The 27,315-nt window shown below is 34.5% G+C and overlaps 2 protein-coding genes across 2 annotated transcripts; one reads left to right on the top strand and one right to left on the bottom strand.

Annotated features, from left to right (window-relative positions):
- Positions 1-6,915: 6,915 nt before the first annotated feature.
- LOC111404168 (probable 3-deoxy-D-manno-octulosonic acid transferase, mitochondrial) lies at positions 6,916-18,330 on the top strand. The gene is made up of 12 exons (XM_023032931.1): positions 6,916-7,146; positions 7,246-7,339; positions 11,771-11,813; positions 12,988-13,110; positions 13,333-13,452; positions 13,535-13,613; positions 14,076-14,192; positions 14,790-14,887; positions 15,604-15,694; positions 16,988-17,107; positions 17,201-17,271; positions 17,965-18,330. Exons 1-12 carry the CDS (start codon positions 6,948-6,950, stop codon positions 18,160-18,162), a joined length of 1,353 nt encoding a protein of 450 aa, XP_022888699.1. The 5' UTR covers positions 6,916-6,947; the 3' UTR covers positions 18,163-18,330.
- Positions 18,331-20,429: 2,099 nt separating this feature from the next.
- Positions 20,430-26,067, bottom strand: LOC111404768. The gene is made up of 6 exons (XM_023033528.1): positions 25,272-26,067; positions 24,282-24,489; positions 23,846-23,916; positions 21,457-21,692; positions 21,204-21,374; positions 20,430-20,958 (listed from the first exon to the last, which is right to left on the bottom strand). The coding sequence occupies exons 1-6, from the start codon at positions 25,892-25,894 to the stop codon at positions 20,861-20,863; spliced, it is 1,407 nt and encodes a 468-aa protein (XP_022889296.1). The 5' UTR covers positions 25,895-26,067; the 3' UTR covers positions 20,430-20,860.
- Between the last annotated feature and the right edge of the window lie 1,248 nt (positions 26,068-27,315).

The following is a 27,315-nucleotide window of genomic DNA, read 5'->3' on the forward strand; positions in this document are numbered from 1 at the left end:
TTTACATATATATAAAGATTTGGTCTTTGGTACTTATATAATTGGATTCTATTTAATATATTTCCCTGGTTAGTCATGATCTTGTCATCTGGAATACTGTTTCTTTTATCTTGTTCTAGAATTGAAAATTAGTTATTGATAAAAATCTTCTGGCAATTGGCATGTCATAAACTTCATTGTTAAATCTTGAAACTGAAGTGAAAAAAAGACTGTTATATTTTCAATTCAGAGAAATTCATATGGTAGACATTGGAAGAGGAGACTTTTGTCCAAATCAAGAAATCAATCCAAAGGCTAAAAATTGCTTCTTTGAATACCTTTTCTATTGTCTTCTACTCTTTCCAGATGACCTATAATTTTATAGTGAACGTTTTACACCCTCTTGATGCCAATAAATAAATTTGGCACTCCTTAGATAATTGAATGGTAAGGCGACTAGACAGATTTGATTACCCTTTTCGAAAAGAGGACACTATTTTTGGACGTCCAGAGGGACAAATTGAAAAATTCAATAATAAATGGAGTATTTATTTATGGGATCGAGCTGTTGTGCCAGGCTCATTCTGTCAGGCTTTTTACAGGCTGTGACTCAAAACATGGAGGTGGGGCCGGTGAGCATATTTTTGGGCATTATTTTACTGAGTTGGGGACCCACCTCTTCACTCACCTGTAAAACACCTGGTAGAGGATCAGCCTGGTAGAAGAGATTAATCCTTATTTATGGAAGCAAACTAGCTGCATTATTTGTAGGAATGAATTGGATATCATTGGTTAAATGACAGTTTAGCTATATATATTGAAAATAATGTATTTAACAAAATTGACAATGATATAATTATATGACTTTTTAAAATATGAAAACAGGTCGAGAACAATGTTATTATTCTATATTATTTATATTTATTTTTGATATGATTTTTTCGCACCCAAGTAAAATATTTGGGCTCCGTAACTTCTCTTACCCTCTCTTTGTTGATTACATACCATTCATCATTACCGTCGCATATAACACAACAAATTAAGAGTCTCTTGAATGTTCTAAGGGAAGAGTTTTAATTCCCGAATATTTGTGGGAGTGTGTCAAATGCAGCAAATCCATTTGTCCCCTTTTTTCACACTTTTAGTTTCACTATTCTCTCCCTTCTATTTCCCTAAACTGGAAAGGCCTAACCATAAAAAATCTATGGATTCATATGAACTGGGTTAATATTCTGCAGTTGATTAGTATGCAACTTTTCATTGTTTATATATATATATATATATATATATATATATTTTTGTTCCCATTTATATTGTTTGATTCATGATTTTATGTTTAGGCAATTATTAGTATTTTTTGAGTTATTTTTCTTTTTGGAAATGTTTATTATGTATCGATGAGACAGAAGAGATTTTGTGAATAAGTGCTTTGCATATTTAATAAGAATTTTTGTTAATTTTTATAATTTTTTGTTCGTATTTATGTTAAAGTGTATGATTCTTGATTTTATTATTTTTTATATTTATTATTTTTTCTTCCTTTTGGACAGGTTTATTGTTTATGAATGAAATGGAAGAAAATTTATGATTTTTGTTATATCAGTAGAAGGAGCAATGGAAGAAGGAATATAATTCGAGATTGAGTGTTGTATGAATGCGAGAACTTATTTATTTGTGCACCTGCTTTAGAATTGTATCTTGGCCCCTTAGAGAAGATTCTTGGTGAGAGGAACATTCGTGAATCCAGATTGAACATACTAGCTAAGGTGGCTGATATTGTTGAGAGTAATACTTGGAGGCGGCCATCAGTTCGTTTCCCAGCTTTGTCTGACTTGATGCGAGATATGCTTGATACCTTCTGATGGATAGTAATAGAGAGGATGTATTGTGATGGGTGGATGATGTGCATGGAGTCTTCTCTGTTCGAAATGCTTGGGAGTCTCTTCGATTTCGCTGCCCTAGGGTGATTTCGTATCACATTGTATGGTTCCCTAAATGTATTCCACGTTATGCATTTATCCTTTGGCTAGCAATTCTAGGTGGCATCTATACACAAGCTTCTTCACTTTAGTTTGGTATAGTCTATGTGTTGTGCGTTGTTTGGTTATTCGGTGGAGGATTTTGATCATCTGTTTTTTGCTTGCCCATTTGCTAAGTGTGTTTGGCATGCTATGCGTGCAAAATGTAATTTGCCTTGAGTTAAACGGATTTGGGCAAATACTCTTTTTTGGATGGAGCAATTTCGTGGGAGGTCAATGCAATCCATCGTCATTCGGTTGATATTTGTGGCTTCGATTTATGCTATATGAAGTGAGCGCAATGCTAGGACCCATGGTGAGGCTCCTAAACACGAACTTGCTGTTATTCGAGATATTGTTTTTCCTATTTGTGCATGAGTGAATTTATGTAAGGGCTTGGCCCCATTTAATGAGAATAGATGGCTCCAATATTCATGAGATTGTTCTAAGGATATTTTTTGTTGTCGTTGTTAGAGTATGAACATTAATTTAGGGTTCTGTTATTGGTGTATTTCTAGCCTAGTTTCCTCGGGTGTGCCCTTGTGATTTGTACTTTATTTTTACACTTTGGACATAATACACTTACCTTATCCCAAGAGAGAGAGAGAAAGAGAAAAGTATCACAAAGCATAAGCATGTAATAAATCAATTTGAATAAAAGGTTAAACTACTATGAAACATGTAATTGTAAACCTCATTTATTTTTTAATGGAAGTACTATGTGTAAATCTTTTAATACAAGATCTTTATACACTTTCTTGTCGTATTAAACCATTATTTAAAAGTTTTAACTATTTTAACCGAAGGAATTTTAAATTTATGTGTTTTTTTAGCAATTTCATGAATTCTTCTTACATGCTTTTGCGTTCCATTCTATATATGTTTTCATTCGAATAGGTTTTGATTTGCATTAAATAAAAAAACAATCGAAGCAAATTTTGAAAGAAAGTATGATCTTCTCTCTATGCTCATTTTGCCTCATACGTATAATGATTCACAGTATTACATTGGAGATACCTTACCATTGTGGTAGATAGATTATTTTTTATTACAATTTAGTAATGCTATATTTTTCAATTGTGCTAAAACACAACTCTATATGGCAACACATTATAAGTCCAACTAAATGAATTCCATAACACACATTTAATTAAATTTATCATTGTTCTCTAATCTATTGGGCACATTCCACGATTTACTTCTCTCACAAAGCTCTAGGGGTGGAGTGATAGGGACCTTCAAGTTTGAGATTCAACCTTTATAATATATTAAAATATTACATCAAGGTAGAATCATTTTTTTTGGACTTTTTAACCTTTCTATAATTCAAATATTTCAATGATACCTTACTTTTTCATTTTTGGATATGTAATCAATACTACATCTTTATTGTCATTTATGAAATTTGTGTTATTAATTTTCAATTAATTAACATTCACATTAATCTAGATTTGAAGAATTTTTCACTTGATGAACTTGAATTACATTAATCTAGTGTTATTATAGATGCATTTATTTATATTCATGTATCTAGAAATTTTAATGGGTGTTTAAATTTATTTATTAATAATTAATTTTTTATGTATTAAATGTAATATAAAAAAATTGCTCATTTATAGTATTTCACTATTACAAAAAATTTGAATCATTAAAATTGAGTTTTAAAAGTAAAATTTGAGTACAATTTTTTTCTCTTAAATTTTTATGCTAAATTTTATTGTCTTTAATTCGTTCGAGACTCGTCAAATCCTTCAACAAATTGATAATTTTAGAATAACGTATAATATATGTTCAACTTTGACTCGTATCATATAGAGTGTTATTTAATACTAATGATACTAAATAGCATTATTGATTACAATTACACGAGCTTGAAACCATTAAATGTATGATAAATGGATTATTCGAGGTAATTAAGCAAAATAATTCAACACAAATGTCACTTAATTAGTTTTTTTTTTAATATATATATTGCTCGTAAATTCTTAAATGTCACTAATTAGTTCGTGGATTTTTGCATTATACATTAAGGTAAAGGGATTAATATCACACCTATCAAATCGGATAAGCTTAAAAATATATATTGTCAAGAAAAAAATAAGTACAATGGACACGTCAATTTAGTGAAATATGTTTTAATGTCTTGCTTTCAAATGATCACCAGTTCGAGTCCTCTTAGGACCATTGAGGTGAATTTCCCACTGTAAACTTCAAGGTCCTGTGAAATTAGTCGAGATGCGCATAAGTTGGCCCGAACATTCGTGGTCATAAAAAAGAAAAATATTTTAATGTCCATTAATCATTTTGTTTTATTTAGCCACTTAAATGTCTCTTCCAATATAACAGGTAACTCAACGCTCCCACCTCTCTACGGTTAAAATTTTAAATGGTTATTGAATTTTGCGCAATATTTCTCATAGGTCATTAATCTTTGAAAAATTTCTAATGATCAACAAACTTATTAAATTGTTATCTCACCAGTCTTAAAATTTAAAATAAAAAGGATCGTCAAACTTATCAAATTGCCATGCCGTCCTTCACTCAGCAACTCATCATTAAAAAATTCAACAAATTCGATGATGTGGCAAACAAAAACACACTAACATTACACTTTAGAGCTTGGTTGAGCCCAATTATTTCCTAAGAAAGTATTTTAGAATAATAAATTGATGGATAATGTGTGGTTAAAAAATAAGAAATTTTTTAGATTTACGTATAATATTATTTTATTGAAAAATATATTTTAGAAATAATAGGGATTAAACAAAAGTCTTATTGTCATTAGTTAATGACAAGGGACTCAGCACCCGTTTGGCCTCCATGATTTCACATTATAATGAGAGGAATAGTAATTTTTTGTAATATGATGGTTAAAAAAGAATGAAATTTTTTTGAATTTTTGTATAATATTATTTTATTGAAAAATGTGTGGTTGATAAGAAAAAATAAATTATAATTTAATAGAAATAATGAGGCCAAATGGAGGCTAACGTTGCATATCGCTGTGATAGTCAGAGGAAGAAAAATAATATAATATGAACATCCGTGTTCCTTAAAAACGGACAATCAATGTCAAATGTTAAGAATTTTGAAATAAATAATATTTCATAATTAAGAGAAAATTAATTAAACTATTTATTTTGACACTAAAATAACAATAAATTTCAAAACAAGTAATTTTATTGACTCAAAAATACAAAAAGCCTAAACTCTTTGAACATTAAATAAAAACTACTCCAAGTAATTTTTCTTCTTTTTAGCTAGCCCAAGCATATTCCTAGTTATTATTTTACTTTGAACAATTTTTTACTTCAACGAATTTCGCAATTACACATTACATTACCTTACAAACACTAAGGTCCTATTCGGTATTGATTTAAATTAAATTTTAGGAAAATTGTAGCCGAGGTACAAAACCTTTCGTTTATTAGCAGACTTTGTCCAAACCTTCATTTTGTATCATCCATAGTCCCAAACCTTTCAAAAATATACACTAAGGGTCCAAATGGATGGAAAACATCCAATTGACCGTTAGTTAGCCAAAAATTTTGATTTTGACCGAGTTTTGACCAATTTTGAAAGGTTAAAAAAGTAATTTTAACCATTATATAATACATAATAAAAATAAAATAATAAATAATGAAAAAAGTATCAACAACGTCTTCTCTACTCCACTCCACTCCACCCCACCTGCCCACCCCCCAACCCCATCCGAAAATTAGACCCACGACGACACAGCTCTGTCACTCGCTGATCGTCGCCACCTCCAACTACAAGATGCCGACCACCACCCAATGCTACCACTTCTCCCTTTTTTCACCACCACTAATGTCACTTTCACTGATATCTTGACCACAAGAATCCATTACCCAGGTTCTCAAGAAAAATTCAAAACCAACATTCAAGAAATCGAACCCAAATCCTTCACTCCTCGATGCTGAAATCACCTTCATTCCTCGAGGACCGCTCTGTTATTTCAAATCTGGTGTGCATAATAGGTTGGAAGCACATTCATCTACCCATGGTGTCGGCTGTAGGAAGGGGATGAGGGTGGAGCCCCTAAATACTTACTTAATAGAGCCTCTCCAGGTCGAATCTAGTTGTGAAGAATTGAATTGATGAAGTTTGAAACAAAGATTTTAGAGTAAAGAACAGTAAGTGGCCATGGATTTAGCTAGTTTTCACAACGGTGTGATGCAACTCTGGGATTATCGAATGGGCACTTAATTGATCGCTTTGACGTTTGTGGTTGCTGCTTGTGTTGATGGTTCGGTAGTGTATGGTGGTTGAAAGAGGTCGGAGCTAATGGATTGTGTGGGTGGGCTTGGTGGCATTGTTGCTGAAGGTGGTTAAAATGAGGGGAGGGGGTAGGGTAGGGTAGGGGTGAAAGAGATGAAGACGCAAATTTCTTTTTGTTTTTGTTTTTAGCTTAATTTTATTTTTAAAAGGTTAAATATGTGATTGACGTAAATGCCCTTACCAAATTTGGTCAAAATCAAATTTTTTGGTCAACTAACGGTTAATTGAATTGTTTCCATCCATTTGGACCCCCGATGCATATTTTTGAAAGGTTTGAGACTATGAATGGTACAAAATGAAATTTTGGGCAAAGTCTGCTAATAAACGAAAAATTTGGTACCTCGACTGCAATTTTTCCTAAATTTTAATTTAAGTCAATATAAAACAATTAATGGTAATCACATATTTAATGGATCCCATAACATTTTAACAACACATTTCAAATTTTTTTTTATCAAAATCTACTAAAAGTCAAATTTTAATTCCAATCAAAGGCTAAGGAGTAATAATAGTAAAACAACAACGGGCTCGTAGTCCAATGGCCCGAATCCATCCAGACTCAACCCGCCCGCTTACAATTATTTATATATTTACTTTCAATTTTACCCCACTTGACTATGTAGTGTAGGAGAAAGAAGCAAGTAGCCGTTAATGGCGAGTGAGTGCGGTGAATTAGTGTATAGATTCTACAGAGCCTTAACTTATGGTTTGTCGCCTTTAGTATACCTACACCTAAGGTGGCGCAAATTTCGAGGCCGCGAACATCCCCTCCGGTGGCGGGAACGTCTCGGCCGGTCCTCACTCCGCCGTCCTCCTGGCCCTCTTATTTGGTTCCATGCTGTCTCTTTAGGTAATTGTATTTTTCTAAATTCATTCAGTAACTTAGATTTTACTAAGATCAATTTGTCTGAGTCGGTGTTTGATGTAGATACACTGTGGTTGTTAATAGGTGAAGGAATGGCAGCTATTCCTGTCATAAAGTGCTGCGTGGAAAGGAGGCCTGATGTTGCTGTCTTGATGACGACCACAACTACTTCAGCATTGTGAGGCCAATTCTAATTTGAGTACTTTATTTATTTTAATTTGTACGTCGAATTTTTTGTTGTTCGTCTTGTATTAAATTATTATGAGTTTTTAAAATATGAAAGCAAATCTTCTGATGCAATCATGGCCAATCATTGAAAATTTGTGCTGCTGGATTATTGCTTCTGTGTTTTATGTTCTCCTTAGATTGATTGCTATCGTGGATTTTGAATTAATTAAAATGATTGTGGTGCTGAATGTGTAATTTAGTAGTTACATCGAAAGTATTAAAGTTATTCTTTTAAAATGAAGAGGTGTTCCGGAGACTTGGGGGAATGGAGATAGGCTGTTGTTTGGATTTGAGCATTTTATGAACTAAGGATTGACACATTCAAAATTTATGTTACGCAGAGAATAAGAATGCAGTCATATGAAAATGAACTGCAATAATTAAGGATAGATATCGTTTTTAGTTTTGTGATTTTGTTTTAATCTGCATTTTATTGGATGATATTATATCTCACTATAGCCTTAAGTTGACCATTGATATACGTGATTGATTAGCGTTATTCATTATTATTTGTTATGTATAATCTTTCTTGTCACTTTTGATAGTGCAACTTTTTACAGTGTATTTCTCTTGGACTTGTGGTCCTCATTTGGGGAAACAAGGTATAAAGATCAATTTCGAAGTCTGATTGAAAGAAGTATGTCATGAAAACAGCTTGGATAAAACTTAAAGCTAAAAGAAACAACATGGAACGGAAGCAGTTATATCCCTTTTGTGTAACTGGTTTGGGTTGAATTAAGAGCAACTTACTATTTTTAACTTTCTTGGAAAGGTGGCCCCACCTTTAAGGGAAGTTGAAGATGTTGAGATTTGAGGCTTGATTGAGGGAAATGCTTTTATTATTCTAGCTCATCCCTAATTGTAAACTTGAGATGAGAACAAAATGATAATTGAAGAACAATTCTCTTCAATTGAATAGTAATTTATGGAAATGAGTATAATTTCCAAAAGTTTATTATGTTTTGAGACATTATAATTTTATATAACATCTACTCTAGATAGACCTACATTAACTTAGTCTGTAGTAGTTGTTAAGGATCTAGTTGCTTTAGACATCGTGGAAAAGTAGATTTGTGTAGTTGACAAATTTATTGTGAATAAGGAGTAGTTTCTTGTTGTACATAACATCTAGTTGGATGATTGTCCCTTTAAATTATAGCAAGTTGGAGTTTAGTGATTGGTGGAAAATATGTAAAGTCTCCAGCTCATTTGATCTGCAGTTCTTTTGTTTTACTTTAGTTCTGCAATCACTTGGGCAACATCAATCTGTAAGTTCTGCTTCCTGATGTTTGATGTCTGCCAGTAGCATGGTGTTTTGGGGCGGTCCTCTTTTCGATGATGCAATACCATGTCATTGGTGGTTGGCTGGTTTAGGTTAAATTAAATTCCTCAGTTGTGAATTTTCTACCATTTGAATTGACACGATAAGTTTATACTCTTATGAATAATTCCTAAGCCTATGGCTGCCAGCGAAAATCTTTTCCTCACTTATGGTGCTACATAGAATCTAGACTAGCTTACGCTTTAAATATATGCTTATTGGTTGACCAGTTCAAATTAATGAAACAGCAAATGTTTTTCTCTGACTGTTCCATCACTATGCTGTCACACAGTTTCTGACTTGGTCTACCCTCGAATTTGTTTTGAGCTGTTGTCTCGACTGCCTGGATTTATATGGATGAGGCTTGCATTAAGGTAGTTGGCTTGATTGTATTTTTATTTGTCAATTAGTAAACAAAAAGCTACAGTTATCTGTTAAATTAGTTATGATTCTACGTCAATTTCCTTACTCTAGAATACTGATTATCAATGTTTTAATAGGTGTAAGCCTTGTGGCGTTTTGAGGCATAAGCCTCTTTGTAGACCAAAAAAATGATAAAATTATTAAAATGCAAAATAAACTCATAGTAAATCATAAACAATAAATTCATAAAATAACAATTTAAAGTGTTTAAACATGTAAAAGAAAATTCTATAAAGTAACAAAAGAAACTATTATTTCAGTTGGTGGGTCAGTAAAGTATCCCCAAAGTAGATCTATGAGAAACATATTTTCGTAATGTTTTAATGGGCAATGGATTATTCCTAAAATAGGTCAATCAATTTTTTTATACCTTGTTGCATTTTTTGCTCTCCTTATTCTGAGGGAAATCTCAAGTGGGTTTTTTTAAAACCATGTTGCATATATGCTTTTGCTTAAGTATTGAACCTCTTCAATATTCTAGACTCCTTGGAACTTCTAATGATTCATTATTGAATGCTCCATATAGAGCTACTCTTATAGTTCAGTTATATTATGTTAAGCTATTCAACTACCAGGCTGACATTAGAAGCTTTTGGGATTAATTTTGGTGCGTATTGGAAAAGAATATGATAAATTTTGTTATACTTGATTTCTTACCTTTCTTGTGTATGTAACTTATGACAGACAAACAGTAATAAAGTGGGATGTTTGAATTTTGAAGCAAATCAAGTCCAAAAGCACACACATAATGAGATGAGTCTACCCCCAAAAGCCTTGTCGTTTAAGCGTGAAAACTGATATTGAACTGCAAAAGGGATTAGACTTGAATTTGTAGGCCATGCTAATATGTAAATGAAATTTTTTTGAAGAGCATTTCTACGATAGAAAAGGTGAAATATGTCCACTTTCTAACACATCTGCATCCCCGCTGCCCTGCTCCCTTTCCTCTTTCCTCACTTCCAAAGGTAGCAATGGAGGGGGGAAATCAGGGGAGCTACGTGGGGGAGAGGGGGAGGGGAATGGTGTGGGAAAATTAGAGGCCGCAGGGGCTGGTAAGGGGAGAAGGAGAAGACATGTTAGGTGCGCTGGTATGGTGGGGGTTGGGTAGGAGGAGACACAAGTTGGAGGTGAGGAATGAAATGGAGACAATGGTGTCAACAGATTTACTGTGAAATTTTAGGATCCTAAGGTGAGTTCAAAGTCTTTTAATCTCCTATGCCAGTTTGCGCCTGCCACTCGTACTGAACTAACCAAAGAAGCAAGAGATACTGAAAGCGATTGACTTCTTGCCTTAGCTTCTATAAAAGTAAACAACTAATCCTTTCCTCTTGAATTAAGAATTCACTCCATAGCTTTCAAAGAAAACCTTTTATCCTTCGTTGTTACAGCCCCTCTCTAATCTCTTTAACAAAACTCGTTACTAAATAAAGAAAGATCATAGATCGAAACTTCTAACAGGTGAACCTATCTCCGGATTCCTTGACTAACTGAGCTTGAAGCGAGTTTTTTACTAATCAATACTAGTAGAATAGAGTGCTACTACAGGAGAGAAGGAAGTAATGAATATTTCAATCGCGCTTAACTCATACTTCAATTCATAAAAGAAAGTCGAATCTTCCTCAAGATATATTCGAGACTTCAAACACAAGATCTCTATATGGATCTATCTCCATATCTAAATATGGAAAAACCAACACTTAGAGGGCGTAACCAACGGAAGGTTCTCACCCTCGCCCAGGGGACATCGTTCTGAGTATTAAGAGAATTTGGGCTAGTAGATGCACTGACATCTTCTAAAAACTGTACAGCTCGTTAGCATTCATTGCAGGAGTCCCTTTTAACACTGGATGTAGATTAGGTTGCATTATCATGCTTGTCAGTTTGACCCTTCATTTTCACAGTTTCTGAAACATCATCCTCAGAACTTGTTTCACAGTTTCTGAATTGATATATGTCATTTTCCTATCTGATATGATAAAAAGAGGAGGATGTTTTGTTAAAACAATTAATCTTATTATTATATTATATATAAAGTATTAATCCGTTAATCATGGATCCTTGTGCCTCTAGAAAGATCTAGGATAACAGAGTAGTTCTCCTTGTATGAACATTTTGTGCTTCATTCACAGAAACATGTAATATTACACAAGGTAGTATAACATGCTGTATGAGTAACTTGCAGCAAAATGTTTTTGTTCGCAATAGTGATGGAAGCACTTGGAGGAATCTAGGTTTACAAAAACAACAAATAACATTTTTATTGCATGAAGAATGGTTTCTGAAATTTATTGGCTAGGCAATTGGGAGTGACAGTGGCATGATTTGAACAAGTAACTGGTTAAAAGCCAAATCTTAGGCTTCATTTTAGAACTGTCTTGTTTTCGAAGGTTACTACATTGATATGAGTCCTAACTCAATATTGTTTGCCGAATCATACAGGTAGATAGGGCTGGCAGAAATTGGTTTGCCTGTATATTTATTGCCAATTAATTAATTTCTGCCTAAAGAAATGACAGTTATTCACATTTGTGTGTATATTTTTTTATTTCTTATCGATGCTGATGAAAATTGAAATTTTGACTGTTTTCCTCGTCTATTTTATTTTATTTACTTTGAATTTTTCATTTATTTCTGCAGTGATGTGATAAAAAACCAGCTTCCGAGCGATGTCATGTATCAGGTGCTTAAAATTAGTGAGTTTTGCAATATTTTAATCAATTTTAACATTTATACGTAAGCTTTCCCATTAATCGTTATCGATAAAAGAATTATATCTTAAAAAAGTCGAACTTTTTTATCATCTGAGATATACTTTCAAATGAGTTGTGTCCTATGGTACATTTACTTTTAAGTTATATCAGTCAGTACTCATTTGTGAGTTGTGACCATAATGCACTATCTTTGTATTGTACCACTTCTATGAAGTGCAACCCTCCCCTCCACTCCCACTCCTACTTCTCCCACTATTCACACATATATGTATCGATGCCATTCAGCCCTTGTTTGAGCCCCATTTTGCCAAAATTTATTTTTCCCATAACTCATTTTCAACCATACATTCTCCCAATAAAATAATTTTACATATAAACCCAAAATTTTTTCTCTATTTCTTCACCGCACATTCTCCAAAAAATCATTATTCCAAAATCTATTAACCCAAAAAAATGGGACTCAAACAAGGTCAATGTTTTAAGTATTTTCATCAACAAGATTGGCTACTATAGTGAAAGTTATCAAAATGTGAAGTAATTAGATGCGAATTTTGTGAAGATGAATAGTTCTTACGATACATTGTGAAACATAGTAAGTGCAAAAGAAACTTCAGATGAGTAGACCTATTACTTTTCCATGTGCAACAAGTTCCTATCTGACCTCTATATTAGTTACTGCTATGGAGCTATAATTGGTGTTTGTGTAGCAAAACTGTAAGATTGTCTGCGTAATTTTTTTGCCTGATGGTGGATAGCATATTCACGCTGTTATTGATAATTTACTGTATTGCCAAAATAAAATGATTCTTAAGTGCGTTTCATCTATCATTTTTGTTCTTTTTATCCATTTTAGAGTTAGAAGCATTAACGAACTAAAGCAACTCCCTGTCAGTATGATGCTTAATTAGATCAAGCCGAGAATGACTTAGCTAGAGTGAGAGAGTTCCGATTTGAGTTGTAATGCAGTTAGAAGGCAATAACTATTTCGCTGGCATAGGGCACTTTGAACACACACACACACATGTCCGTATTGATAAGAAAATGTTATGCATATGTAAGCATTCAGCACATTTTAGCTCAAGTTTTTTGGTGGAAATTTATCAGTTATCTAAGTTTTGATACTTTTATCACCTGATGAACCAGTTTGCGCCACTTGATTTGCCCTCCGCCATGGATGCTTTCCTTGGTTATTGGAAGCCAAGTGCAATCATACTATTGGAAAGTGAATTGTGGCCAAATCTCATTGTGGGTGCCGCTAGGAATGGTGTAAGCTTTTCTCATTTCCAAGCTAATGTATTGTTTATAAGAAACTCCTTAATTATTACTTATAATCTCCTGGAACTTGAGCAATTTCATTACTCTTTTAATTCCTTTGTTTTGCATGGATCAGCAGAAGTGGTGCTCCATTTTTGTAGATAACATTTTCTGTTTCATGTAATATTACTTCTCATAATTAGTTAAATTCACACCCTTTTAGTCTCTCTTCAGATTGCATTGGCATTGCTAAACGGCAGAATGTCCAAAAAATCTTTTCAAAACTGGTCTCAACCGGCAATTCTTCCATTGATTAGATTGATGCTCTCAAAATTTTCGTTGATTCTCCCATTGGTATGTTCTTATTTGCTGTCTTATAAAGAATTTTAAATCCCTGTCTATCTTTCATTTGCTACTCTTTTTCATTTTTTCATAGAGCACAAACCAAGGAATTCACTTTCAGCTGTTGCAAGCTCCCCCTTTCATTATCAACTTCTCGGGAGACCTAAAATGTGGTATGGCCATAATTTCCAATTTGTTAGATGTCTTAACAATTTTCAAATTCACAATGACTTTCTATTTGGCTGAATTGATTATCAACCCCTTGCTGAATCCAGTTACTTATATTCTTTGATAATCTAGTGCACCATTCTCAAAACAGCTTTTTCGTGAGTTCTTTAATCTGGCCTTTTAATCTCAATCACTTACCTCCGTTTGGCAAACTTTATAAATCAATTTATAAATGCTCAAACCAATTCATAAATGGCTAATCTTCATTTTCAACCACACATTTCCGTGGACCAAAAGTAGTGTCCACTTATCCCCCACTCATTTCTATAATTTTATATATTAAACTGCTTATAAATTATTTCAAAACGGAGGCTTATAAACATTTTGTTTGTCCTTTTGATCATTAAAGCACGCTCTTTTATTTGATGATGAGTCTACCGATTTTAATTTTGTTGCTTTATTTTCAGCTATTGATGATTTTGGCATTCTTGAGGGAGAGAGGAGCATTCTGGAAGAATTACAGGTAGAACTTGCTCATAGAAAGGTGTGGATGGCTTCATCCATACACAAGGGTGAAGAGAATGGTAAGTGTTGATAGATTTCGGATAACTGCTTTTAAGATACCTGATATACGATGACCCTTTCGCAATTTGATATTAATGAGATATGATAGTGAAATGGAATTATCGAAGTTGGATGGAACCCTAATTCTTTTAGCATTTTCATTTCATTCTTTTGTGGAGGAGATATGTAGGAACAAAGTAATTTGCTAGAGGGTAAAAACTTCTTTCTAGGTGGTCCCAGTTGAAATGTCACGTTCTGAAATAGGAAGTATCTATTTTGTTATTTCTCGTGTTATTGTGTATACAAATTCAACTGTTCGTAAGTAATGTATATTAGAATAACGAATAGTTTTGCATACTTCACCTTTATTTTATTACACACCATACACCTCACCGGTAATCTATCTGAATTGATTTTTGTGTGTGTTTTGATGAGTAGAGGGGTTTAGGTGAAAGAAATGTGAAGAGTGAAGTGCATGACAAGAATTTGCTATGTATTTTTAACTGCCACCAAATTTGGGAATTTTAATGAGCATGATATGTAATTTCTTCTCTGTATCGAAATTTTCTGTAGTCAATAATAAGTTTTAATCTGAATGCTCACAAACCTCTGTGCAGTCATTCTAAGAGCTCACAATGTGCTTAAACAAATGCATCCGGGTATTGTCACTATCATTGTTCCACGACAACTACGACATGGGCAAGATATCGCTCTGGTATGATTTTAAGACAGAGAAGCTTTGGCTGATAATAATAATCAGAAAAATTTTCCCCTCCCTGCTTACTAGAAGAGTGCCAGGTATCCATAACAGGACACCAGGCAGGACAGTGGCAGGGTAATGTTAAAATTTGAAGTGCTTGCTTAACAATGTAGAGCTTCCCTCATCTATAAGATATTACCACACCTCCTAGCTTGACCCCTGATTTGATTCCTAGATTTTGAGATGCTCAAGATGATTTGAGTAACTTTTCTGTATTGAAATTATGGCTCTGCTGATATGCTGTGCTGTATTATCTCAAGTTTATTGTGAATTCTCAAGAAGATAGAAATGTTCCTTGATGTGATTCCTAGATTTGAGGTGCTTCTGAAAAAACTTTGAGCAACTTCTCTTTAGACAAATTATCGCCCCGTTGATATGCTGTGCTGACACTGTATTATCTCAATGATCTGTTGAATGCTTGAGAAAGAACACTCTTGGTCTCTTTGAAGTTCATGAGGACACGTATTTGCATGTAATTATATACTTTTAGAACCCCACGTCATCACTTTCCTAGGGACAGACACAACTTACTCTTCTCTATAATTATGTGAATTGTTCTTCATATGGCTGTCAAATTTTACCTTGTAACACAATTTTCCTGACCTGTTTCAAATTTTCACTGTTGAATTGAAAGGCTGAACTTACCACGTGCATTTGCTCTAATAACACAGAAGTTGCAGAAGGAAGGAGTTCTTGTGGCATTAAGGTCTCGTCGTGATAAGCTTATGCCTGGAACAAATATATACATCGTCGACTCATTAGGTTCATGTACTTTCAACATCACGCCTTCTTTCTTGGATAAACATTTTTGTTGAAACTTGAAGTTCAGATGCCATCATCAAATTTTTTTCTTTTCCTTTTGTTTTTCAATTGTTAGTCACTCATCAGTGTCCTAATTTTATTTATTTTTAATCATCAGTAGCCCCTGTCTGGAATAAAGGCATTTATAACCAATATTTTCTTTTGCACTGCAATATTATTAAACCAGGAAACACCGTAGTTCTTATTTCCCAGCATGTCTTTGTAGGCATTCTCCTTCAAAGTTATCTTTTATAATTGTAATAATTGAGGCTTTTTTTCTGAAGTGAATGTGATCCTGTTACCTGTATCATTGGTTAGAAGATGCGGGATAAACCTAAACTAAAATGTCATGATGTTATTGCAAAATATTTGATTCCTCAAGATCTTTCTCTAGATTTAGTTATAGATTAAATGCAGTGGGGAGAAACAATTCACGTAGTTGACCTCAGAGTTATTGGAATAAGGATTGTTTTTACCACTGTTGCTGATTTTATTTAAACATAACATTACTTTAGTTTGTTTCATGCTATTGATTTTCTGTTAAACTAAATTGAACTCTTCACTTATATGCATATAAATTTTTATTACTAAATTGCCTTGGCGGTGATTTTTTCCATAAACGAATGGTGAAACTAATTGATGTATACTGAAACTACATAAAAATGCTGTTATTTCTAGGTTCTTCTGAAAATATTATGTCATATGAAGATTTTGTTTAATTTCTGATGTAATAAGACATTCACTTCAAAGAGGTGCAAGCCTTGCTTTGCCTATTGCGCTTGGTCTTTCTCAGTTCTCCACTGAATCAGTTTCTTACCCCTTCTACCTTTTTCATATTCAGTTATTTGATCAGCTGATTGCAAATTCGTGAAATTAATATATAAAAAATGTTATCGTCATTTCAGTCAATCTTTTTCTTTCCCTTCCAAAGTTCTCTTCCCTCATCTGTCTGATTTTGAAATTCTGAAAATCTAACAGGTTTCTTTTATCATGCTTCATTCACATTAGAAAAAATCTTCAGAGTACTCTAAAATGTAAGATAGAACTGATGTTCAGAGTTTTACTTCCCTGTAGGCTCTGCCCTTCTCAGGATTGTCCAAGTAAATATCCGTGAGTTGCTTAAAGATTGCTTGTATTGCCAGTGGAAGATTGCCATAGTCCTTTAAGAATATAAATTTGTGCATGTTTTCTGTCTCCATTTGCTATAGCAGGGCTATTATTAATAAGGCCATCATATTTCTTTGAAATTCATAGGCGAACTGAGAGACTTCTACAGATTGACACCAATAGCTGTTGTAGGAGGGTCTTTCTTACCGGGTTCAGCTGGTCATAATATATCAGAAGCTGCTGCAGCTGGTTGTGCTGTTTTGACTGGTTAGTTCTACATGAGTTCCATCTTACACATATCATTATATGGCGCCAGCTAATAATTCTAAGTTCTCCTTTTTCTTGTTTTATATTTATCAGGTCATCACGTTGGCCACTTCTCACAGATGGCGCTAGAAATGCAACGCTTGAACCCTCTGTCAGTTCTGCAGGTATTTAGAACCATAATTCATATTATTGCATCTCATTTGTTTTGTATATTAACCCACGATGACTAGCAACATATTTCATTTTTCCTTCTATTTTGCGTGTGTTTGGTTTTGGGTGGGGGTGGTAGTGTTTAGGTACTTACCCATATGTGTTCACGGCAGTAATTATGTTCTGAATGTGGCAACTGAATCATTTTATGCTTTTATTCGTCTTCTTTTGGAGTTTGAGATCTCATAAATTTCTTGCAATGTGATAGAAATCTTTGCACTTGAAGTCAACTTGATTAGCAAGCATTATTACTTGAGGGTTCCTGATGTTCCAGATTAATGGGGTGTGGATGCTATAGACAAAGTCCACTAATTTCATCACCTTCCAAATATATATGTGCAAGAAAGAGAGGGATCAACGAGTGGAATCTGGAGAATGTAATGCACAGAGAGAAGTATGCTATCTCATATTGACGATATGCTTAAAGATGAGGCTCAACGCCAAATAACATTATGTAGTTATGTTAGCATAAGGCACCTCTCTCTTTGTTGGACACTTTATAGTGGCATGTGGAAGTAATACTGGTAGAAGTAGCGAAGAAGAAACTAAAAGCAATAGTCCCAGTTTTATCTTCACTGCTAGGAACTTTTTCCCCCTGTATCTCTCCTTTTGAGTTAGCTCTTCAATGTACTGCTTCATTTTTGCAGATTTCTGGAGAAAAGCTTGGAGATGCTGTTAACGAGCTCTTCTGTAATGACAAAATTCTGGAAGAACGCCGTACAGCTGCAAAACATGCTTATCATGCTTTGTCTAGGGGAGTTGTTGAAAACGTATGGCGGCAGTTGCAATTTCACATTTTCAATAAATCCATGCGAGGGATGAATGTTGTAGAGCAGAGAACCTAAAAGTGAAGGAGTTATGTTTACTTGTATATTTAGGTGAGACCATTTGACCCAAGTGCCGGTTTGAATTTTGTGACATCTGAAGTTGGAAATTTTTAATCAAATCACCAACCAATGGGACAATGCTAAAATTTAACCAGGCTTGAAACGAGAGTAATAGAAATTAATTTATATCTCTGGTACCCTCATCATACTCTTATCGGCATGCATTTTGTGAGTTTGGATCATGGTCACTTTCGAAGTCTATCCTCGTTGAAGCACACACTAAACCAGTACAAATTTGTAGTTGATTATCTCTGTGTAATCCCAAACTATGAACCTCTTTGGTGTAGAAGATCATGTCTTGGTGGAACCGGTGAGTTTGGATCATGGTCACTTTCGAAGTCTATCCTCGTTGAAGCACACACTAAACCAGTACAAATTTGTAGTTGATTATCTCTGTGTAATCCCAAACTATGAACCTCTTTGGTGTAGAAGATCATGTCTTGGTGGAACCGGCGAAGAAATCTAGTATGCATATTGCCTTGCTCAATCTTCCTTAACGAGGTCCATAACTTGTTTACTTGTATGATAAAATATGGATATTTTATAGCTAAAAACAAATTAAAAAGATTGAAAATAATAAGTCAATCGAGAAAACCTATATGGTGCGGAAGCAGAATTGGATATCTTGAAACAAGATTAAAGTTGAACCATGTTTGAGCATTTTCACAAATTGTGAAAGTGTTATAAGAAAATTAGTAATTGAAATTTGCAAGATGCCCTATTTGTGAATAAAGTAATAACATGAGGAGGTTCTTGATTGGAAAGAATTAGTGTGCGATCAGCTTATCGTTTTGAGGCCATTTTCAGTTTTTAATTTTCCAAAATATTCAAAACGTGTTTGGTATGTTATTTTAAAAAATGCGTTTTCGAAAAAAAAATGAAAATTTTACAACATAAAATTTAAAATGACTTCTTGATGTTTTGAGTGTTTTCAATGTCATTAAATTATTTCTAAAATTTTTAAACAAAATGCATTTTCTAATTTTTAGTTTTGAAAACCAGTTTTTCAAAATGACAAACTAAACTTTTTTTTTACAATCTCAAAATAATTCTTCAAAATAGAAAATAAAAAATAAATTTAAAACATAAAACACAAACGCAAACGCAAACGCAAACCAAACTCCGGCTGATTCTCTCGAGTTTTATGAACAAGGCACTCTCTTTTAGAGTTACTCTCTAACCACTGGGGCAAATATTTCTTTGATGAGAGACGAGTAAAACATTTTAGGAAGAACCGAAGAAGTGATCCATTTGCCATTTTCCCATTCACGTTGGCTTGAAAGACAAAATACTAACTACCCTCGTCCCACATTTTTTATATTTTATCGATCTTATACGAAAATTCCTTTACAAATGCTTTTTTCAAGAATCATGAATTATTATTTTTCGATATTTTTTGAGTTTAGGATTTGTTCATTATTTTATTGCCCGACTTTGATATTAAAGTATAAGAATCCAATTTATCACTTGCTAAATTCCTTTCAAACATTTTATTCGGTCCTTGTTTGGATTCAAATTACAAATAAAAACGTAGTCCATATGGTAGAAAATGAAATCTATAAATTATAAAATTACAAGTAAAAATGTAGTCCATGTAATAGAAAAGGAATTGATTTAATTAATTAGAGTTAATATCAATATTTTGATTATAGATAATTTAAGAATCTAAAAGCATAAATAGATAAGCTACAGCTTCGCTACTTTGTAAAATATGTTACAAATTCTTCTATAATTAATTTTTTTAAATATATCCAATTTAATTACATTTTTTTATTAGACAATTAAAAGTTGGGCTCTAAATCAATCTCCTCCAACCGTTTATCATACTTTCCATATGATTTAAACAAAACCATTTGACTTCATCTATACGTCCTTGGCTCGAGATGTGCACGAAGGATATCAAAGATGCACTAATCGTCCGATGAATGATCTATAGAAAATTGCCCTACGATTTATCATAATTTCTTAAGCCAAGCCCATACCCTCAAAAGCGACTCGAGCTCAAGAAGAGCCCAAGCAAGGTGGTTCACTTTTATAGCCCCAACACTTGACTACAGTGAGCCGTGGGTCGCATTGTACTCTTTCGCTTCGTTATTTGCGCAAAGCACCACATTCTTTCTTCAATTACTATCACTAGAGAAAGCATCACAGAACAAAACATCTTGTGCAGTTGACAACTTTCTGGGCTCAAATATGAAAGGAAAAACTAGAATAATGTCAGAACAGAAGCAAAAAAGCACTGAAACTTAAAACTAGGATGAGTCAGGTCTCCCAAAGAATATAACTAGAATTCCTTAACTCCACAAGTGCAAGATTAGATTTTATCAAATAGTAATGGATCCACTCACTTTCCCAATACATAAATCAATTTCACAAAGGTCGTCTTACAAGAAGATGGCCAAGGATATTATCAAGAGATTTTCTATTACAATTGAGTATAAGATTGGGAATTTTACCCATCAGCAGTTACCCCATTCATTTGGTATAAAATTAGGGACTTTTTCCATCTCCCCATATTGTGCAGACAGCTTCATTGAAAAGGAATCAATTTGAACTCCACTCTGTTATACGGATGTTACTTGAACAGAATTTTCAAGAAATCACACGTTTAAATGCCTTGTGAATCTTTTAGCCAGATAACGAAGTCCACCGAACACTAACTAATAGGCCCTGTTTGATCAATCAGGGTGCCGACCTGTTCTCCACATAATGCCCTTGATATATTTCCCGGCTCATGAAGATTGAAAATGACAACTGCCAGAAAAGAATGCATCTTAATTGAGATAGAAGTATATAAAATTTAGAATTAATTCTTCTCTAGCATGTCCAATACAAAACCATGCAAGGATTAAAACAGATCCAATTAAAGCACAGGTGAGAATGCCAGAGACAGGTACAAGATGCATAAAAATTAATAAAAGTACCGCTGTTTATGCAACTGTGTGTGGGTGAAAGTGAGGGGGGACGGGTTGGTTGGTAGCACGAAATGAGTTATGGACCTGGAATCCCATTCTCCTCGCAGAATGTCATAGCCATCATGTCCATTGGCGATGCACCTCTAGAAGCCAAGTCCCTGAAGGATATGTGCTCTGCCGCAATATTGTTATTTCTAGGGTCGCAAACAAAAACACCGTCCATGTTTGTTCCTTTCATGACCACATCAGCATGAACTGAATTGAATCAAGATTTGAAATATCTATCAGAACTGGTAAGAAATCAAGAAGAATTTTAAATCATAAATTAATGCTATACTTTCTGATGCTCTAAGAGCTGCAGCTGTATCAGTAGAAAAGAGTGGATTTCCTGTCCCAGCTCCAATACCGCCAAATATCACCACTCTTCCTTTCTCAAGATGCCGGATGGCTCGTTGTCTACTATATGGTTCAGCAACCTCTGGCATAGAGAATGCACTCTGCACGCGTGTCTGCACACCCAATTTCTCCAAAGCCGACTGCAGCAGTATGGAGTTCATCACGGTTGCCATCATTCTGGTCTCAATAAGAATATTATCATTGTCAGCCAGCTCATGAATGAGAACAGGTTAACCACAATGACACACCTCCCTTTTCTATTTATTAACTTACCTACTTTATAAATAACTTTGAGACTCCTCAAATTTTCAGATGAGAAAGATTGTGTGCAGCTGGTGAACAAACAAAAGTACCATAACAAAGGCTGCATAATATTTTCAATTGCATAGTATGAATTGTCCAAATTAATTAAGAATTTCATTAACTAAAGTGCCTTCTCACATTTGAAGGGTGAGTCAGAATTGTTTTGATGACTGAAGATTCATATTAGAGGAAGGATAAAGAAGGGAGTAAAAAAGTTAATTTTATTTTTAGTGCAAAGATCGTAGTAGAAAAAAATGGCAGTCATTCAAAAATGGTTGAGAGGCTTCTAAATTAGAAGCCCATTGTAATTTACTAAGTTGAGCTGCACAAAGCAAAACAATATGACCCTTATTCCCAAACAATCTAAGGTCAAAGTATCATGTCTCTCACAGGGCACACCCTCACTAACCCTTACCACTGCACGTTGCAATCTAATGCAAAGCTTCGTCGGTAAGGGAATAAACCAATTGAAAGCAAAGAGGATTCACACCGTAAGAAGTAACAAAATTTTATGATGGTTGACAACCAGTCTTAATCACCCTCCTATATCCAAGCATGAGATCGGATATGAAAAATAGGCGAATTGTGTTGCAAGAGGATCATATGGTTGAAAATTAAACTAGAGAGCTCGGCGAGCTTAGGAGAGCCATGACTTATACTTTAGTGGAATGGAAGGGTGATACAGATTATCCTAGAAATTAAGGAGGAAGTTATGCATTTTTATTAACGAATACAATGATTTGTTCACTGAATTTTGATTACACCAGTTAAGAGAATTTTGGTATTTATGATTTTATAAACTCTCTTTAGGATAGTTAAATGGTCTCATGTTACATTATTTGATTTAATGCCGTAGCTATTAATCCTATGGTGTCGCACTTCCTCTGAATTCTCTTTTGATTAATAAAATTATTTGATTACTTATCGAAAAAAAAAAATGTTATACTATTCGAGTGAAAGTGATTGTACAAGGATATGGGGTAGTTTCTAAACTAACCAAGCCTAAAATTTGTCAACAACACAGATAGGATCAGGATGGTGAGCAGACTATGTATATTGTTACATTTTTCCATTTAATTTTTTTATTTTATTATTATTATTATTATTATTTTATGAAAAAGGAATTCATGATAGTGCTGGAGTTAGATTCCCGAAACTCAATGTTATAACAATTACCAACACCAAAAAATCATAAGCTTATGGTTTATCAAGTGAAGTAGACATCAGATTGCACGGTAAATTCTGATGGCATAGGAGTCTATTGGTAGATTTACAATTCATTTCATAATCTAATAGGATAAAGAATTACTAAAGTCGATTTAGCAAATTGCCTCCACGGGTAGCATTCTTATTGTGGACGATTGTAAGGGGGCAGGTGTCAATGATGGAAAATCTTCGACGAAAAGGCTTTTATTTAACCGAGTGATGCTATATGTGCAAAAAGGATGGGAAAACGGTATACCACTTGTTCATTCATTGTGATGGTGTTTGCTGGCTTTGGAACAATATCCTGACTTCTCAATCTATGGTTTGGGCGCTGCCAAGGCTATAGAAGACGAATTGCAAGCATGGAGGCGAAAACTTCATGATAAGGATAGCAAACTTGTATGGAACCTTATCCCGGGATGCATTGCATGGTGTGTTTGGAGAGAAATGAACAATCGTTGTTTCTAAGATCAAACAAAGATAATAGCGCAGATTAGGGAAATGTTTTATTTGACTTTGTATAATTGGTTTAATACCGCGGCTAAAAATCTTGTAGAAGGGTTGCCTATTGTCATGTTGTTCCCCTCTTGTTTAAAGTGATAGTACACATCCCATGTAATCTCTTTTAATTAATAAAATTTTGATCACCTATGAAAAACAAAAACAAAAAAAAAAAAAACAAACAAAACTTGAGGGGTTACCACTCATGAGATAACTTAATCAATTTTTAAGAAATATGCAGGATTGCAGTTTTGGCAATTAATGTCTCTGATCAGTGGGAAATTAATGTGGACTAGAGGAGGAAAATTATCACCACTCACTTCACAATATACTTATAACTATAAGCACAGTAATAATGTAAATTTGAAGATGTACTCGAGAATTGATCAAGCTATAACAATCAATTTTATATCTTTCACAAAGTTTCTTTGTATCGTTGTATTTCTCTTCATATATTTACAATTTGTTAATGTTGTTAAAATAAATTAAAAGATATTAAAAAATGTAATCATCTGTGCAAATTCATTGCAAGTAATTTGAGAAAACAACAGGTATAATTTACCAAAATACTACTGAGAAGTAATCATGCCATGCAAAAAATAGAAAATATGAAAGAAAAGTCTTAAGAAAATTATTTAAAACGATAGTCTAAATATAAAATAAAGATGAGTAAAATGAGAAATGTAAGTTTGTTTTCTTTGATAGAAACACAAAAGTCGTTCGGGAAATGTCAGTGTAATTCGTTAGTTAGCTTGCAAATTGGATCCAATTATAAGAAAATAAAATGGGGTTAGCATAAACCTTTGGATCTATATTATTTGAAGCATTTCCAGCTAGAGCAGCACCACTTATTTTGAACACGACTCTTCGCCACCTAAGATTAGCAGATGGTTTCGACTTCATCGTCATAATCTGACCACCGGGACTTGCAGTTGCAGTTGCAGTTGCAGTTGTTGTTGCATGTCTGCCCTTGGAGAATGGTATAGATCAAAATAGAAGACAAAGAAGTCAAAAAAATCAAAAAGAGTATAGAGTCTACCCACTGAAAATATGTCCAAAAGGCAGCTTATATCATAAATTTCAAACTCAAGAAGCATAGACTCCACTATGAAACAACTAAGATCCACCCATATCAAGTCCTTGAGCTATTGCTCTTGAGGAATGGCCCAGTCTGGCCCATTCCTCTAAAGAAGTTTTTACGGGATCCCTAAATTCCATCATTGATAGATCATCTATCTAATTCACTAATTCAATGAANGCCCATTCCTCTAAAGAAGTTTTTACGGGATCCCTAAATTCCATCATTGATAGATCATCTATCTAATTCACTAATTCAATGAAGAATGGACCAATAAAGGGATTTTTCGAGAAATGAGAAATCTTCGATTTTTCAATAAAGACGAATTTTAACTTGTTTCTTCCTTATAACATAAAAAGTCACTAAACTTATCGAATTAACTTCTCATTGATGTATTCTTTCGTCGAGATTCAATCCAAATCATGATGGCATTTTCTCATCATAAGCTAAATAGGTTAAAAGCACTATTAGACACCGAACCGTCAGTGACCCTTCTTGTTTCAGTTTGGTCACTCAGTTAAAATTTAATCGATTTTCTACAAAAAATGTCCATCATACAGAACTTTTCTGAATATCTCCGTCATACAGTCATCAAAATAACAAGAGGCAGATAGGTTACAGAGAAAATGAAATTCACAATAAAATCAAGATATATTTTTCATATATACCTCTTTGGCTGCCTAGTACAAATGGAGGATCCACCGCTGACAGAGTTCTTTTCCTCGTCTGCAGCAGCTTTAGCCGCAATACTGTTCCCAACAATTTGCTCCATCTGCTGGAACCAAGGCCAGTGACTCGCCGATAAGCCACCGTTGCTCAACCGATGCCTCTCCAATTTGTATCGCTTTTTCAAATTATCCACCTTGTTCTTACACTGCTCCACGCTCTTGCTCTGCTTATCGCATCTATCGCTAACCGTCGCCGCCACCTCCTCCCAGTCCCTTCCCCTCAAATTTCCCCTATTTAACTGCACAAACTTATCGGTATATGCCTCCAACAAGCACGCGATGGCCGTGTCACTCCATTCTTCTCTGTCCTTCCTGTAGTCACCGGCGGAAGACGAGGCGGAGTGTAGTCTCGTCCTTTTTGACACGCCATTGCTGATCTCATCGCGCTCGGTAGCGCGTTTACCGGATCGGGAACTCGGATCCGGTTCGGAATCGAATGGATCGGAGTCTTGGTCGTACGGATTGACGCTAAACGGCGGGGTTTGGATGGTGGCGGAAGGTTGGGTGGAATCAGGGTTTTGGTGGTCGTCGAGAAGGGAAAAATCGTCGTCACAGGAGGCCATGGACGGCGTTAGGGTTAGGGTTGACGGAAACGGAGAAGAACAGACGGACGTGAGAGAAGGCGTTTGGGGGATTTGTTGGGTTGAGGGAGAGGCGTTTAGTGTGTGACGAGTCCGTTAGGTAAGCACGTGTTGCGCGGTCACGTGAGGGGGCCCATTTTTTTTTACGTTACGAAAAAGTTTCCGTTTCTAATTTGCAAGTTCCGTCCTGAAGTTACGATTGAGACTTCTATTTGTACATGCAGTCCTCAAGCTTTGAATTTGATCGCATCTTCATGCCATCTTTAAAAAATGCCTAATCATGTTTAGCAATGGAGAACAACACTTTGTATAGTGTGGCAACTAATGAACATACTGAACTCTTTGACAACCTTAGTGAAAGGGAAGGTAATGTGCTTACAAGTAGGGATAAAAATGAGTCTTTTATTCCAAAAATTTTGACTATAGAGGTGTGAAGCAATGTTGAAGGGTTCTAGGTGGCCTGTGGAGAATGGAGCACGAGTTCAAGTTCAGTCTTTTAACAATTTGTGGTTGTCAAGACCAACTTCATTTAGATCGATTACAACAAGCTGCTAAGGGCAGAATCATGAGATACAACGAGAATGAGAGTTTCTTGTCAATCTATTCGTTGGGACATTATTTGTTAGGATATTCTCGTTCTCCATTTCTAGCATTGAATATTTTTTTCGAAATGACATCCCCAAGAGTTGAACACTACTCTTTGCATGCCACATTGGTCCTAAAATGCACCCATAAGCTCATGCTATATAGCTTGCTCAGGAGATATTATAAGATGTGGTCATACGAATATGTGAATTAGAATTGAGTAGTAGTTGTGAATGTCACGAAATGTGTAGATAAAAAGTATATTTGACTAACTTAAATTATAATTCAAAAGAAAGCTTTGCCAACACATGCCAATACAGTAATATAGGTGATGACCTCTAAGCCAATGCTTGGCAAGTGTTCAAGTCAAATCACCTTATGTCAACAAATATTGTGAGATCGACAAGCCAAACATGTGATTAAGACATCATAAGCATGCAAAGGCCTCCATGTCACTAAAAGGCCCAACGACAATTTGCACTACAATGGTGAAATTAGTTGCCTTAAGAGGATGTAATTTGGGTTTGGGAGAAATAAATGGACACAAGTTTTGGCTAACGATATAATATTGCACATCTTTTCTTCAATTCTACACAAGGTATTTATAGGAAAATAATATGAAGGGCATTTGTAAACTTTCATCATTTTTTGTCACACGTTGGGTTGCAATCACAATTAGATCAGGTATGATTCTATTTCTTTTAAAGCGGTTTTTTTACAAAGTGTCTGTGGGCCTCTTGCTATTCGGAGTTAGGAATCTTCAAATGCCCCCCTCCCTTCCCTCCCCCTTCCCAATATGGCATATTATGCGACAAGGA

This window comes from Olea europaea, chromosome 11 (assembly GCF_002742605.1).
Source record: "Olea europaea var. sylvestris chromosome 11, O_europaea_v1, whole genome shotgun sequence".
Taxonomy (NCBI): domain Eukaryota; kingdom Viridiplantae; phylum Streptophyta; class Magnoliopsida; order Lamiales; family Oleaceae; genus Olea; species Olea europaea.